The 17,637-nt window shown below is 42.7% G+C and overlaps 1 protein-coding gene across 2 annotated transcripts in view; it reads left to right on the forward strand.

Moving 5' to 3' along the window:
* The window catches only part of LOC132566843 (uncharacterized oxidoreductase ZK1290.5-like), a 101,382-nt gene that overhangs the window by 51,586 nt on the left and 32,159 nt on the right, over window positions 1-17,637 (forward strand). For both annotated transcript variants that reach the window (XM_060232278.1, XM_060232277.1), the window contains exon 4: window positions 14,651-14,742. In XM_060232278.1, coding sequence (XP_060088261.1) covers window positions 14,651-14,742 — 92 coding nt within the window. The remainder of the gene's footprint in view (window positions 1-14,650; window positions 14,743-17,637) is intronic.

The following is a 17,637-nucleotide window of genomic DNA, read 5'->3' on the forward strand; positions in this document are numbered from 1 at the left end:
TTGGAGTGCCTCACAATCCTCTCTGGTTTTCACCACCCTGAACAATTTAGCGTCATCTGCAAACTTGGCCACTTCACTGCTTACTCCCAACTCGATCATTAATGAACAAATTAAAGAGCATGGGACCCACTACTGAGCCCTGCTTACTGTCCTCCATTGCGAAGACTGCCCATTTATACTCACTCTCTGCTTCCTATTAATTAGCCAGTTTTTGATCCACAAGAGGACCTGTCCTTTTACTCCATGACTCTCGAGCTTACTAAGGAGCCTTTGATGAGGAACTTTATCAAAAGCTTTCTGGAAGTCAAGGTGAACAACATCTGTTGGGTCTCCTTTGTTCACATGTTTGTTCACCCCCTCAAAGAAATGTAACAGGTTAGTGAGGCAAGATCTTCCCTTACAGAACCCATGCAGAGTCTTCCTCAATAACCTGTGTTCATCAATGTGCCTACTAATTCTGTCCTTGATAATGGTTTCTACCAACTTTCCCGGTATTGAAGTCAGACTGACTGGCCTGTAATTTCCCAGATCTCCTCTGGAACCCTTCTTAAAGATGGGGGTGACATTTGCTACCTTCCAGTCCTCAGGAACGGAGGCAGATTTCAATGAAAGAGTACATATTTTTGTCAGGAGACCCACAAGTTCAACTTTGAGTTCTTTCAGAACTCTTGGATGTATGCCATCTGGACCTGGTGACTTATTAGTTTTCAATTCATCAATCAGTTGTAGGACTTCTTCTCTTGTCACCTCAATTTAACTCAGGTCTTTCAACACCCCTTCCAAAATTAGTGGTTTTGGAGCGGGCAAACACTTCTCATCTTCCACAGTGAAGACTGAGGCAAAAAATGCATTCAGCTTCTCAGCCATTTCCCTATCCTCCTTCAGTAAAACTTTGACCCCTTGGTCATCCAAGGGCCCCACTGTTTCCCTGGCTGGTTTCCTGCTTCTAATATATTTGAAGAAATTTTTATTGTTGGTCTTTATGTTTTTTGCAATATGCTCCTCATAGGCCCTTTTTGCCTGCCTGATCACAGTCTTGCATTTGATTTGCCACAGTTTGTGTTCCCTTTTATTAATCTCACTTGGACTAGCTTTCCACAGCTTAAAGGAGTCCTTCTTACCTTTTACAGCTTCCATTACTTTGTTTGTTAACCTTGCAGGCCTTTTCTTATACCTGTTTGTGCCTTTCCTAACTTGTAGTATATATTTTATCTGATCTTCTAGGATTGTAGTTTTAAATAGCCTCCAAGCTTCCCCAAGGGTTTTGAATGTATTTACCTTTCCTTTCAGTTTCTTCTTCACATGCCTCCTCATCTCAAGAATTTACCCCTTTTAAAGTTAAACGTGGTTGTTCTGGTCTTTTGGGGCTACTCCCTATTCATACAAATGGTGAAATCAATAACGTTATGGTCACTGCTCCCAAGTGATGTGATCACTTTTACATCTCTCACCAAGTCTTGGGCATTACTTAGGACCAAATCCAGGATCGCCCCACCCCTGGTAGGTTCTGTGACCATCTGCTCCATAGCACAGTCATTGAGAGCATCTAGAAACTCAATCTCTTTCTCTCGACCTGAACACATCTCGACCCAATCAATCTGCGGGTAGTTAAAATCACCTATTACGACACAGTTTTTACGTTTAGTCGCTATCTTTAATGCTTCCCTCATATTATAATCATCCTCTATCTTTTGATTTGGTGGGCGATAACAAACTCCCATAGTTAAATTTCCTTTTGGGTCCTCTATTTCAACTCAAAGCATTTTTAGAAGGGAATATAATTCTTTGACCTCAGTCTTACTGGACTGTATACCCTCTCTGACATACAGAGCCACCCCACCTCCAACCCTTCCCTCCCTATCCTTCCGAAATAACATATCCAGGAATCACCATGTCCCACTGATTCTCCTTATTTCACGAAGTTTCTTAAATTCCCACAATTTCTGTGTTTTTCCCCCAACACTACATTCCAACTCACCAATTTTACTTTGAACACTTCTAGCATTTGTATGCAAACATCTATAATTTTCCAGGCAAGTTAGGCTTGCAACCTTCCTCCTGCTGCCTTTAGACTTTGGCAGATAGTCCATACTCTTTGTCACCATCTCAGTGGACAACTCTGATTCATTACCCGGTAGAAAAGTAACAGCTAACCCTTCATCTCTTTGAGATGTGTCCTCCCAAACCAGAGACATTTCATCTCCTGTCGGCTTTCCCCCAAGACTTAGTTTAAAAACTGCTCTGCCACCTTTTTGATTTTAAGCGTCATCAGCTTGGTTCCATCTGGGGACAAGTGGAGACCATCTATTTTGTACAGCTCCCACTTGTTCCAGAAAGCATCCCAGTGCCTAACAAACTTAAACCCTTCCTCCCTACACCATCGTCTCATCCACACATTGAGACTTCTAATTTGTGCCTGTCTCTCCAGTCCTGCACATGGAACAGGTAGCACTTCTGAGAAGGCTACCTTGGAGGTCCTGGCCCTAAGTCTCCTGCCTAGCAGCCTAAATTTTTCCTCCAGGACCTCACGACTGCATTTCCCCACATCGTTGGTGCCAACATGCACCACGACCACTGCCTCCTCCCCAGCACTGTCTATCAGCCTATCTACAACATGCGTAATGTCCGCTACCTTCGCACCAGGCAGGCAAGTCACCATACAGTCTGTACACGGTTTTGCCACCCAGCTGTCCACTTGCCTAAGGATCGAATCATTAACTACCAAGACCCCCCCCCCCCCCTGCCCAGGGATGGTTCCTTGGTGCGAAAGGATACCCGTTCACCAACTGAAGAAGAGGTCCCTTCCGAGGGAGCATTCCTCTTATCCTCAGCATGGTGCCCTGTTACCTCTTGACCCTCATGCTCCCTGGCAGCAACGGGGCTGTCACGTTCAGAGTGGGGCTCATCTAATATGTCCCCGAGAGTCTTCTCCGAGTGCCTAACTGACTGCCTCTGCTTCTCCAGGTCAGTCACCTCGGCCTCAAGGGTACGAACTCGTTCCCTAAGTACCAGGAGCTCCTTGCATTGAGCACACATCCAAGACTTCTGTCCTGTGGGCAGATAGTCATACATGTGACACTCAGTGCAAAACACTGGAAAGCGTTTGCATGCAGAAGTTTTTGCATGCAGAAGAACATAAAGTTCAGAATGCTATAGACTATCATCCTGTGTAAAATCATCACAAAGTTCTTGAGTTGGATTCCTGAAGTGGCAAGCTACCAAACCAACATGCCAAATACACTTGGTAACTCGACACAAACAAGTATGTTGCATGAAAATAAATATCTCCTCACAATAAATGTATTTAGACTAGTTCTTTGATTTAGAATATTTGTATTTGGAGACAGTTTGCATTCATTTACTAGTTGCTGGAGAAGAACATCATATGAACAACGATATTCTGGCATTCCTGCTTCTGACCTTCCTTGAGATGTAACTGATCGGTGTTGAAGCTTGTTTGTTCTGGCATGGTAGTCCTTGTATTGTGAAGAGGAAAAATGCTTCTACTTAAATTGATGCCAACTGTTTAAGTACAGTTCCAGACTCCTTTTCTGTACAGTGTAATACTAAGGAAGGGGAAGTGACTCAGTGGTAGAGCATCTGCTTTGCATGCAGAAGATCCCAAGTTCAATTCCTGGTGTCTCCAGCTGAAAGCATCAGGCAGTAGGTGAAAGACCTGTTTCTGAAACCCTGGAGACCCATTGTGAGTCTGAGTAGGCAGTATTGATCCTGATGGACTTGTGATCTGATTCATTATAAGGCAGCTTCATGTGTGTTCAAGGGTGTGTTCATTATTCTTTACATCTTCTGAGCTCCAAACTGGGAAACCAAAACAGAATTTCTGCAGGTGCCCTTTAACTCTTCATTCAGCAGTGGACTGGAAAGAACCTTCAGCAGTAGAATACAGACAATGCTGCAGAGCAGTGTTCCTTCTAAGTTGCAGAGTTTTGTAAGCAAAACTTCTACTTTGTGAGCTACTGGCATTAAAGTTGTGAGCTACTGCATAGATTGTTGTGCTCTGGGGTCGTCCTTCCTGAGCTAAGACAAAAATATGTGAGCTGGAAGTTAAAAATCTGTGAGCTCAGGGCAGGGTACATGGGTTCTTTCACCCATTTTTTCTTCACAACAACCCGATGAGGTAGGCTAGGCTGGCTGAGGAATTGACCCAAGGTGACTGAACAGATACCATGCCTGAGTCTGGATTTGAACAAGGTCTCCAAGATCCTTGTCTGACATTCCAGCCAGTGACTTTTATTTTCACAACTATTTATCTGTACCAGCACTATGCAACTGCAGACTCAGGATCCCACCCTGGCCTTAGGGATTTCCAGCCAGCCCCCAGACCCAGGGACATAATTCCTTTGTACACTTTGGCCCTTATCTCCTTAGACACTGTTTTAACCCTCTCCATGCCAGCAGAGAGCTCTCCCTTTATATATCTCTGCTGCTCAGAGAGCCAGTTTGGTGTGAGAGCCAGTTTGGTGTAGTGGTTAAGTGCACAGATTCTTATCTGGAGAACTGGGTTTGATTCCCCACTCCTCCACATGCAGCTGCTGTAGTGACCTTGGGTCAGTCATAACTCAGAGTTATTTTCCTGAGAGCAATTTCTGGCAGAGCTCTCTCAGCCCCACCCACTTCACAGGGTGTCTGTTGTGGGGAAGGGAAAGGAGATTGTAAGCCACTCTGAAATGCCTTTGGGTGGTGAAGGTTGGGGTATAAATCCAAACTCCTTTTCCTCCTCTCCACTATTGTGAGCCAAGGGACAGGCAGATCAGAGTGAGCAAATGAAGCGGACATAGAAATGCCTCTGCCCTGACCTGTGTTGCTGTGGAAAAGACAGAGATTATATATATATAAATAAATTAGGCTGGTTTCTTTCAAGATTTGAAGCAGTTTACAAACAAGATTAAAATGTACTTAAAACAATAAAACCAAGTCAGCTAATCACAGTGGTCCATAGCGTGTTGCATTGTTCTTACATCCAGAAACGAGCTCATATAAGAAATGCACTCTCACTTGGGACTCAGCCAAGAAAAGTTTGCTGAGATAAGACTGCTTTACACAGCTCTTGAAAGGGAACTTGAGAGGGTTCCCTGCATACCTTCCTGGGCAGCTTGTTCCGTAGGATAGAGAAAGTAACAGAGGATGTCACAAATTTCATGGAGGATGATCACACCTCTTAATAGGATGGCACTTCCAACACACTGGGTCAAGCAACATTGGTGGGTGGGTCTTCAAGGTTCCCAGGTTATAAAGGGCTTTTAAGTTTGAAAACGTTCTTTGGTTTACTGCCAGAAACAAACTAGCAATCAGTGGAGTTGTTGTAAAACAGGAATAGTATGGGACTCACCCTAGCCCAGCTTAGCTGCTGTATTTTCCACAAGTTACCCTCAAGGGCAGCCCCATAAAGATCCCTGTGCTGGTGTCCTGACTTAGGAGGGGAGGGAATTAATAGAAAGAACTAGTGTTGCCAGTTCTTCAGCCATTGATCAATTCACTTTAATTGCTGACTTCTACAGAAATACCTAGTCTGTCTCTAATGCAAGCTTCTGCTGCTGTTTTAATATCCCCCATTGCCATTTAATTTAGAGCTAAAGAAACTTCCTTGAATTGTCTGATTGTTAGGCTTCAAGAAAGTGCATCAGTTTGCTTTAAAAGGAAATGGGAAATTCCATAGATGAACAAAATCAAAATGTGAATAGGGAACATAAAAGCTAATATGAATGGTCTCCTTGAAAGCTAATTATTTGTTAAAGCTTCTGACCACGTAATCTATTTATATGCTTTATTTTCTCTTCTGACATTAGGAAGATGATCTTTGATAACCTTAGAAGTTTTGGGATTTGTAACTGAAGCAACATGTTGCATTTTAAAGGAATTATAAGAGGAGTGTGACCTTACAAGTTGAACTTGGAGACAGAGTGAGGAGGAGGTTACGAATTTCAACCTATTGAGCAATCAGAGGCCCAACATCCTTAAACTGCCTGCTCCTATGTGCTCTGTTAGGATCTTGGTGACCCATCAAGGACCCCTCTTAATAACACCATCAAGTATCATGTTCAAACAGCAATGACATGAAGGGAGCAGGGTTGCCAAGTCCAATTTAAGAAATATCTGGGGACTTTGGGGGTGGAGCCAGGAGACATTGAGGTGGAGCCAAGATCAAGGCTGTGACAAGCATAATTGAACTCCAAAGGGAGTTCTGGCCATCACATTTAAAGGGACGGCACACCTTTTCAATTCCTTCCTTCCATAGGAAATAATGAAGGATAGGGGCACCTTCTTTTGGGGCTCATAGAATTGGACCCCCCGGTCCAATCTTTTTGAAACTTGGGGGGTATTTTGGGGAGAGGCATTAGATGCTATACTGAAAATTCGATGTCTCTACCCAAAAAAACAGCCTCCCCAGACCTCCAGGTACCCGCGGATCAATTCTCCATGATTTTCTATGGGAATAAATCTCCATAGGGAATAACAAAGTTCCCAGAAGACATTTCCCTCCCCTCCCCCCACTTTCTGACAACCCTGAAGCGGGGGGAGGGCCTCCAAACCAGGGGATCCCCTGCCCCCACCTGGGGATTGGCAACCCTAGAAGAGAGGTATTCTTGACTGCTTCGAGTTTATTTCCTTCTCCTGGCAAATTCATTAAAATCCAAGCCAGAATACATCTCAGCCACAAGACTTGCCAATTATCCCAGATTCTGGGGGCTCAGCATTACGTTTAGTGACTTATATGGATTTTAGCCATCCTGTAAGCCTAGCCGCTGATGCATGGGTTGTACCAGTGTGGTTCAGCCCTCCTCTTGATTTTTGCACAAAGGTTAGGTGCAGTGGAGCTGAATCTCCCCACTGGGAGACAGCTCCCTTGCCACAGATCTTGCTTACGCTAATGGCACCCTTGTTTTGCAGCAGTAGCATGATAAATCATCACGACAAAGATTCAAATTGGTCAAAGCATCCTTTTGTGGTTCAGGGTGGTTTGTGAAGGATATCCTCTGTACCACACCCAGTAAGTCAGATATATTTTTTTATGATGTTTCTTTTAAGAAAATAAACGTAAGTGGCATGCATAATCTGTTTTAAAATAAACGTAAGTGGCATGCATAATCTGTTTTAAAATAAACGTAAATGGTATGCATAATCTGTTTTAACTGTAATAATTTGAAAAATAGAATTTTGTCAGTAACAGCACCAGTTGAAACACATTTGCTAACAAAGTTAGGAGTGAGCTTGAACAGTATATCCTAAGATAATAAATATCATAAATGCTATGGAATGAGTTCTCTGAATGACTGCTTACTGCTACATTCTGATTGTATCAAGGCTTCTCAGTCACAGGAGTCACTCTGGGTGATGTGAAATCTCACACATACCCCTCAGTAAAATATAGTTATTTCTAATCCACAAGAGAGACTGTGTTTCTACTGAACTTGATATAGTAACAAAGCATTGCTTCTCCAAGGGAGGTATGTATCCATTATCACAGTGTGAAATTGAACGCTGTGCTCTTCCACTCATTCAGTTGCCACAGATTTCTATGTGACCTCCAGCAGAAGACCTCAATCACTTCATCCCCTGGGTTTTTTTAAAAAAAAAAACATAAGCAGAAGTAATAGCAGAACTTGTTGAACATAAATTTTAAATTATTTTATTGAAGATGTACAGGGCTGACCCTGCCACTAGGCAAACTAGGCAATTGTCTAGGGCGCTGGCTTTCTGGGGGCACCAGTTGGCTGTCCCTCCATGTGACTCAGTGACATTGTCAGTGCAAGGGGGGCACCAGAAGTTATCCTTGCCTAGACAGTTTAGGGCTGGCCCTGAAGATGTATTAGCTTGAATATCATTGAGCTGGTGCTTTTGGATACTATCTTTATTTAAAACTAGTTTTTCCTCCCATTAGCTTCTAGTTGTTTGTTTCTAAAATGTAATGCTCTACTGACTTTCATAGTGGCCTTTTGAGAGTCCTGAACCATGGATGGATGGGTTACAGAACTCTACCTAATGGGTCAGAAGTCTCTGTTGAGCCACATTTTAGCTCCCTTTTGGAAGGACCTGTTGCTCACACAGATGCATAGAGAGCAAAGGCACATGCTCAGTTTAAGAAGAGTGGTAGGACGGTGAGCAGAGGTCATTCAATGGGGGATCTGATCCTTGGCTTATTCCTTATTATGGTATACCTTTGGATGTTCAGTGTATGTTTTTTGTCTCAGTTCTCTTGGTCTCCTGCCCACAATACTGGCCTTGACATTGGGGACATAGCACTGACTCCTCTTCCTGTCACAGGCTTGCAACTCATTGAGTCCTGACTTTGTAAAAATTATCGATCACAGCATTCTTACAGTAGCTTTAAGCAAGCAATATCATCGTCATAATATGATGTAACAATATCATCATGCACAAATTAGCAGCCCTTGCTCTACTTTCTTGTTTGCAATGTTTCCCTTTGAATATGCAGTCCTCTAGGTGAAAAACACATCAGAATTGACAAGGGTTGCCAATTAGGTGTTCCCAGAGTGCTTCCTGCAAGTGATGCTCTGTCTGTATTCTTGATGTTGGGAGGGGGGGAAGCAACAGTGGGAGGGCTTCTAGTGCCCTGGCCCCACTGGTGGACATTCTGGAAGTGACATCACAGGAAAAGGTAGAGTTTTGATTCAGTGTACCCCAGAAGTGACATCACTTGGCCCTTGACACCACAGGAAATGACATCGTTCCTGTCTCCCGGCTCCACCCCCAAAGTCTCCTGGCTCCACCCCCAAATTTTAGTAGGTCATGAAGGAGAAGTGTAAAAATAACGAAGCCACGGGAAAGAAAAGTTTGGGAAATCCTGATGTAGACTGCCTCATGGATATCCTGAATTTGTGCATACCTTGATGCAATGTCATAGCTGAATGCACCACCTTTGACAGTCATGCCAGTAACTACAGTTTTCAGAAGTCATGCCTGGCTGCTTGCCAGACAGTTGATAATTGTGGGGCCCTGGAAGCCCTTTCTCTTCCCCTGGCCCCATAGTCTTTTGCCTGCAGGAAATCTATCTTTCTCCGATCCAGGAGGCTCTGCCAGCCTCTTCATTTCCTTCCTATGCCTCTCAGCAGAACGCTAGGCCTCAGTTATTCTTTTGAAAGCCTTCTTACACTGCACATTGCCCCGTGAATTAATGCTACAGTTTTTTTTAGTCCTATTGCCTTTTCTAGCCACAACAGAACTCAACATGGCCTAAGGAAATAGTTATGAGTGAACAGAATTATTAACATAACATTACACAAAAGTCTCCAAAAATGTTTTTGTTACAGTTGGTACAGTTAGTTTTATAGGAAAGCTTAAAAGCCCTGATAAAAGCTCATGGCAATGTTTAAGAAAGATAAGGCATGTTATTGTAGTCAAACAAAGCTTGTGTGCTCAGACCGTTTATTTACAGATCTTTGTGGTAAGATCGGTGTGTCCATTTTGTTCTGCAGCTTTCTTTTTCTTAAAAAGCCGCTTTGCATGGAATTTGTTGAAAGATGCAACTCGCAAGTAAATACAGTGTGGCAGCATTCAGAATGTTCCTCTGAATAGGCAACAACTTTACATTTGAGACTGACTTCCAAGAATGGCAAGGTTGGCCATTGGTCATGGCCCCGCATCCCCGTCTGTCTCACTTTTCTCACAGTATGAGAGAAACCACCATTTTGGTATCTGCCTTTTCCCTGCATTGAGAAAACATTAATGGAGTGCCTCCTCCCCAAATCCTGGAGACAGCAAGGTTTATATAAAAAGCTTGTCAACTTAAATGGCCTTTGTGGGCAGAAGAAGCCCATAATGCCTGGTCAAACAGTTGCATGTTCCAGCTTGTGGTTAAAAGTATAAAGGTGTGTTCAGTCTAACATGAGTGGAGCTGCACTAGGTTAAGGGAAAATCCTGCCCCTCCCAAATTGTGCCCCCAGAGATCAGTGGGCCTCTCAAGACAATATGAAAGGAAATGGTCGTCCACACTGTGAGGGTAGAATTGCTGAAAATTACCCTCCTCATCTTCCACAGACAGATATGTCTTGTGGAAGATAATTTTTTTCTCTTGTCAGTAAAATATTACCTTTCAGACATCATAATGTATGACCAAAAAGACTCTTAGCAAGGAATCCCAACTTTTTTGTGTGTGCCTTCCCTCACTGGGCCACCTGCTCACCAGCCAGCTTGCCCACCAGCAGAGCCATCACCAAAAGATACCTGACTCACGGAGTGCGTGGAGCAGCTGCAGCTCCGTCTTCTCCTTCCCTGCATCCAGCTGCAGCTTCCCTACATTTGTCTGGCTCATGTGATTGTAGCTCAGGCTTTCCCCTCCTCCTGCCTACCTGTCTGCTACATACAGTAGCAGCTCTGACTTTCTTTTGTCCACCTACTTGGTTTAGGCAATTCCTGCACCTTCATCTGCCCCACAGCCACTCCAAAGGGGGCACAGACAGCATTCCTCTCTTTTGGGGGTTTTATCCCTCCCTCTGTTTGGGGCTGGTTTCACATTTTTCTGCAAACCTGGAGGATTCCTCAGGTCTGCAGAAGAATACCGCTCATCTATCAATCCACATGGGGCTAGGTTCAGCATTAGTTATAGGACATATTGGTTAGTTCCACAGTTTTGAAATCCACCTTTGTACCCTTATTGGTCACATACCTGATGTATGAGAAGTACATTTGTTTATAATGTATAAGTACATTATAATGTATAAGTACATTTGTTTGTAATGTCTGTTTTTATGGTATTGTTTTAACTCTGTTGTTTTATTGTTGTGAGCCACCCTGAGCCCGCTTGCGGGATAGGGCGGGGTATAAATCTAAAAATTAAATTAAATTATAACCCATTTTTAAAAACTCGTATCCTGAACCACATTTTTTAGATGGCGTAGGATGGCAGAATTGGCAATGCCAATTAGGGGAATGTCCCATTGCTGCAGAAGAAGAAACATCCATCTTCATATGGGATTAATCTTCTGCAGTAAAAACTGACACATGTACCAGAGTGAGTTAACCACATCTTTAAGTTTGTTCTAGCTTATATTGTAATATTTGAACAGGAAATATCCCCAGAGCTAGAAGCAATGTTTTCTTGCTTTGTTCTTGTCTTCAAAGGCCTATTTTGGCTGGGTCTTTCTTTGACAGCAGAGTGATTATCAGTTAATCTTATATTCTTAGGCTGCAATCTTAAACATACTTATCTGGGGATAACCTACACTGATTATAGTGGTCTTTCAAACCACTTTGCAGGAATGAAAAATGGAATGGGCAGCTGCTGAGCTGCCCATTCCATTGGGAGGGTGCTGTGTCTTAACTAGAGATATAGTCCAGTTGTCAAAAGTTAAACCAGACAGATACTTGAAACCTTTAGAGAAAGGGAAGCAACTTTCACAGAAACACTGTCTTGTGTGTAGCCAGTTACCTCAGAAGTATTCTGTGTTTCATTTTAAATGTCTGCTTACATCTGCTAAAGCACAAACATCTATGTACATATTAATCCCCTTCCCTGCCAGTTTGTTTTAATAAACCAACTTTTGTTTAATCCTTCACATTGCCTACTGTGCCATTTTCTGAGGGGTAAATTTTTAAAACAGAAATAGTGACAGGGAGATCGATTTTAGTGGAGTGCTGCTTAAATTGGTCACACCCGTCTCATTATTGGTGGCAGGGTTGGGATTCAGAATCCCTCTTGTCATAACTGGTGGCAGCAGTCAGGATTAAAAAAAAACCCCTTTGTCATAGGCCTGATCAGTTGTGAGGGCAGAAGCATCACAGGTTATCACCTGCTTTTAAGGCATTGTTTTATATCTTGTAATCCACTTTCTGAATTGCCTTAATTTGTTGGTTGCATTGTTCTTCTATATTCTGTAATCCTAGTCATTGTTCATTGGTTGTCTTCTGCTGTCTGATAGTACTGTTTTATGTCCTGTAATATGCCTTGATTTGTAGAAGGAAAGGCAGACTATAAAATAAGTAAATAAATACAATAGAGATACTCAGCTATTGATTTTTAAAGGCAAAAAGCCTGCCAGTGGTGATGAGGAATGGTGGGCACACAGAGATATCATAGAGAATAGCCCTGTGTGGAAGCTCCACTGTCACCCTGAATACCTCTATATTCACAATAGCTATGACTATGAGAACAGAATGGGGAATCATCCCTAAGTGGAAGTGACCATATGTAGACAGATTTAAACGTCTATAGCTTCTGTAAGGGAGAGTATGAGTAAAAGATTTCTAAAAACCCAACAGTGGATTTCTGAGTCACCGTTCCTATAGTACGTAAATTATATACTTATTGAGGCATTGGAATTGCAGATTTTTTTTTTGCACATTAATAGAAATTTACATTTAAATCCTGGTTGGGTGTCCTCTCCCCAACACCCCCATTACATATCCCTGAATCCTATTAGCATTAATAGGTGTTAGGTGTAAATGCTAGGCTTAACAACACAGCTGCTTGGTGTTCAGAAAAAGTGGATTCTCTGGCGCTTTCATTTGGATGGCATTCCCAGGAGAACACAAACCAGTGGTGGCTCCATGCGTAGACTGGCTGCATGCCAATTCATTAGTATGCTAATAATCCTTCAAAAATTGTCTCATGCTGTACTTTCTAGATTAGCTGTTATTTGTCTTGTTTTCACCTATTTAACAGAGAGAGGCTGCTGCACACACAATTGCCTCAGTGTTTCTGGGAGCTGGGCTAGCTTGCTTGTCTCCCACGCTGGCAAAAGCAGCACTGCTGGCCAACATTTGTATGGTACTAATAGTCTTGAGCCCATCATACTTTCAAGATCTCCTTTCCTGTGCCCTCCTGTTAACATCTCAATGAGCAACAATACAACTACTTCTGGAACCGCCACATTGATCCAGCAAATGAGGGATTATTTTCTTTTTCCTTTCTTCTGAGGCTGCCCGTGTAACTCAGATTTGCACTGCTTGCATTCGAGCTGCTGAACTGCATGCACATATTTATGATGACCGATGTGATGCAGCACTGGAAACTCATATGCCCACCATAAGTATAAGCAGTCCATGCTCCTCTTTTAGGATGCACAGCATCAGCATTTTTTAGCTCAGCATGTGGTTTACTTCTCGGTAATAACCTGCAAGTTGCTGGAAATTCATTTGGACTGTTTGTTCTTGTGTTTTTTCATTTTGTTTTTACGCTCGCACCCTATTAGTCTTCAACCAGTGTTCCACTTTTCTTTAGCTTTTGGCAAGCTCTTCAGAACGCCATTTCCTCCTTTTCAACCTGGTGAAGTCCAATTGTTCTTTGCTTACACTACGTCAGCCTTTCCCAGAATTTAGCCTGGAGCTTGAATCCACAAGGGACTCCCCAGTGTGTTTAGATAATAAAACTGCTTCCTAAAAGGATCTTGATTGAACAGTGTATGCGATAATGCTGTCTAACTTGATGTTCAACATTCAGTTTTCCCCCTCCCAGTGATGCTCTGCAGGACTCTATTATGCAGAAATTGGTACATGTGTGATGTCCCCCCACCATCTGATGATGAGTGTTCAACTTATTCCCAAATGAATATCTGTATGCTTTATAGGTCTCCCTTATCTGAGAACTCGGAGTAGGGAACAACCTTTTCTTAGCTCAAAATATACTTTTGAGGAGAAGCAGCGGCTGAAGCTGAGAGATGTCAACCTTCCCAGAGCCAGCACAGGCAAGGAATTAACATTTAAACTGGGGTGCAAAAGTACCTTTGTTTAAATGCCAGAATACATGTATGATGCCAGCAATTGCAGATGAACTATAGATGTTTTAATATGGTGTTTCTTTGCATGAAATATATTAGTTGCTACCTGGAAAGGATTGGACTTTCCAGTTTAGTGGGAAGCCTGCCATTAAAGCTCACTTATGCCTGTTTCAGTTCTGTATGGTTGCTTCCACATAGCTGTTTTGTCCTTGTTTGGCTTCCAGACTGGAGGGTTTCAGGTTTGGTTTTGTTGAGCATCTACATGACCTTCTTATATAAATTTCCCCTTTCCATATCCCCCCTGCTTTGATTCAGTCTTTCCTAAATCTGGTTTGATACAATCTGTTTGGAAGGATCAAAGTTAAAGTGTGTCTGTGAACTGGGCAGATGGGAAGGTGTGCATTTGTTAAAGTCCTGCCTACCTTGATGCTGTTTTTCCTGCCTCAAGCCCACACCGCAACCACTGATGGACTTTGGGGAGTATTCTTAAAAATTGGCAGTTGCTAGATTACTGTAGCTCAGTAACAATGATGCATTGCCACAGTTTGCTAGCTCATATGAATTCCTGCTTTCACTTTTTTTTAATGAAAGCTGGGAATTTAGAGGACCTATAAGGTCATGGTGAAAGATCACTATAACACAATTGCTTTGTAGTGATCTAGCAATTCCCAATTGAAAAGGAAAGGCCTCCATTGTTTGGGAAAGGGCAAAGGCGGGGAATCTATGCAAGGAAAATGCGTAAAAAGCTGCCAACTGGATGATCCATTGCTGGTGTGAATGCCTTTCCATTCACAGCAGCAGTGAGATCTTCACAAAGAAACATCATCATATAGAAGCAGTCTGTATCCTGCTTTTAGTATCCACAATTTAAAATGTGAAGCCAGTTTTAAGCGGTATAGCATTCTTACTATGGTAGAATATTACAAATATGTAGTTCCTCTTTGTTTTAATTTAAGGCTTATGTCGCTCTATTGGAGTAAGCAACTTTCTCATTGACCATTTGGAGCAGTTAAAGGAAGACTGTCAGGTAACACCTCATGTGAATCAGGTGAGTGTATTATGCACATTGATATATTTGTCTAGTGGAGGGAATTGTTTTGCCCACCCTAGATGGTTCTGAATCTGACATCCTCTATGAAGAGCTGGAGCATATTACTCCCATCTTCAAATGGCTTCACTGGTTACCTACATACTTCTGGGTCCAATCTAAGGTGCCTTTTTTAAAACTTTCAAAGCCCTTTACAATGTGGGCCCACCTAACTGTCCACCTTGTTGCGTCTTGAATCATGCAATCACTGCCACCGTTTTCTTGCTTTTACCTTGGCTTGGGAAAGTCCTGCAATTGTAGATCTGTTCCTTGATCCTAAGTCACCTTCAGTTCCTGTTCCCTGGGTGGGCCTCACTGTCTATAGCAGGGTATGTGAAACTGACATGAGAACGAATGATGCTTTCAAAATAGGTGTTTTGCCCTAATTACATTGTCCACCCATCTTAAAATATTGCAAAACTAGCATTTAATTAACATTTCAGTGCTGCAGAGAGCAGGAGTGCCTCAAAATTGCAGCATTTCCCTGACAACCAGAGCAGGGGTGGATTGGAGGGGAGATAAGAAGGGGGTTCCAGTGCAAAATTTCTGGTTGCACAAGAACAAGACCACAGTAGCTGCTTGTGCTAAATTACACTTGTTGTATCCGCACTTATGTTTCTGTTTGCCTAAGATCTTGTGCAACTAATTATCAGGCACTATATTATATACGGAAGAAAGCACTAGTTCTGCACAAGCAGAACTGTGCTAAGTCCATTTATGTTTCCTCCTGTGCCTCACTAGATCCAAGCCAAAGGTTGTACTTGGCCGCTCTCAAGGGGAGCAAGCTGAGGCCAAGTGGTATTGCCGTTACCTTGGGGCTTTCTTCAGTCCCTTAGGAGGAGATTCAGCCCTCCATGCCAGGAAAAACGGTTTTCCATGCTTCCTTTGAGCACTTGTGCCAAGGATTGTCTCCCTCTAGCTGAGAATTCTAGGAGTGCTCAATATACAATAATTCTTACATAACTCTGTTAGGTGAGCCAACATGGTGGTGGGTTTAAGTTTGGGAGAACAGTGCCTTACCTAAGACCACCTAGTGAAATCACAGCTAAGATGAGATCTGGTGACTCCCCAGCTCACTTCATCTACTCTGAGCACCCTATGTTACACTAACTCTAAATTTAGAAATGAAAATCTGACATCTTAAAATAGCAGACAAAACTGTGTTCTGTCTTTGAAATGGTAGAATGATTTAGGCAGATACCTACCTTAGAGTCAGTTCTTTTTCCTCTGTGAAATACTCAGTATTGTCGTCTAGCATTTAGGGATCCAAATGTCTGAAAGATTCTCAGATTATTGTTCTTCTCTTCTTCCTCAACTTTCTCCACAGTGTAAACTGGGAATATTTTGTAGCCTGTTCAGGTAAAAATAAGTGGATAAATGAGCAATCTCAGCAGTGTCTCTTAATACACTGAAGAATGCCACAGAGAGGTCAAGAAACTTCAAAGGCTGAAAAGATGGATGTGTCTGCTGCTTGAACCTTGTTCCCCTATCCAGACAGTCATTTTTGATTACACAGAGTTTAGGCTGAGTCAGCCTAGCTTTTGAGAGCCTGGGTTTTTCAGAGTAAGTCCTGAGCAGATGCCAGCCTATTGTTCCTGGCTATTGTTTCCTAAAAAGACAACATGTACTAGAGATGAGAAACAGGAAGCAGCCCTTCATCCTCTTCAGGGTGGATGAAATTTTCCACATTCCCTGTGTTGATGTCATCGTGTTAAACAAATCTCTCTTTTTTCCTTCTTCATTATCAAAAGTACACCGAATGGTTAGGTCACTGGAACATGTGTGATGACCCTTTAGTTTGAAAGCATTTGATGTGACTATAAACTGGTTCTTCAGGGAACTTATTTTGATTTGTACCTGTGCAGAGAACTGTGTGTTTCTTCAAAGATTGATGTAGATTTTTATTTTTATACCAGTTATGTAGAAGGATGGTCAAGGTCCAGGGTTCATGTTTTCTTAGGCTTCATCATATGTATGTGTAAAGTGCTGTCAAGTTGCAGCCCACTTACGGGAACCACAGCAAGGGGTTTGCAAGGCAAGTGAGAAGCAGAGGTGGTTTGCTGCAGCCTTCCTCTGCAGAGTCTTCCTTGGTGGTCTCCCTTCCAAGTGCTAATCTCACTTAGCTTCTGAGATCTGACAGAGTGGGCTATACCATGCTGCCTTTCGTCCCCTTTTATCACATACTAAAGACCTATGTTTAATACTATTTCTTCATCCAGAATAACACAGAGATTCTATATGTATAGTCACAAGCGTAGATTAGAATTGCTAGTCCATCTTAATTTCATATACATTTGAAAGTGTGTATTTATCACAGGGGTGGTCAAAGTTGCTTAATGTAAGAGCCATATAGAATCAACGTCAGATGTCTGAGATATGCAAAACATGAACATCAGATGTTGGAGGGAGGGAAGGAGGCAAATAGATGGTGGAGGGAGGGGAGGGTGGAAAAAAGCAACTTTAACTTTAAAGAGCTAGAACTTTGGGTGCCAGTCAGTTGTCATCACCTGGGTATTCTACACACATCAGAGTTAAAGCCTGGCTTGACTTGGAGAAGCGATTGAGAGAGACAAATGCCTTCTCCAAGATGGCTGATGGGGCCGTGGGGGCTTCAAGACCCACACAATATATGTGAAAGAGCCGCATGTGGCTCCCAAGCCCCAGCTTGGCTGCCCCTGATTTATCATCTCACCCTTCTGCAGAGTTCTTGGTTCTCCTGTCCTCCATTTTTATCACACAAGTTTGGTCTGACTGAGAAAGTGACTGGCTCAAAGTTACTCAGCGACTTTTATAACTGAATGTGGCCTGCACCCAGGACTCCCCATTTCTAGTCTGGCACTCTAACTACTGTCCCAG

Source organism: Heteronotia binoei, chromosome 2, assembly GCF_032191835.1.
Source record: "Heteronotia binoei isolate CCM8104 ecotype False Entrance Well chromosome 2, APGP_CSIRO_Hbin_v1, whole genome shotgun sequence".
NCBI lineage: Eukaryota > Metazoa > Chordata > Lepidosauria > Squamata > Gekkonidae > Heteronotia > Heteronotia binoei.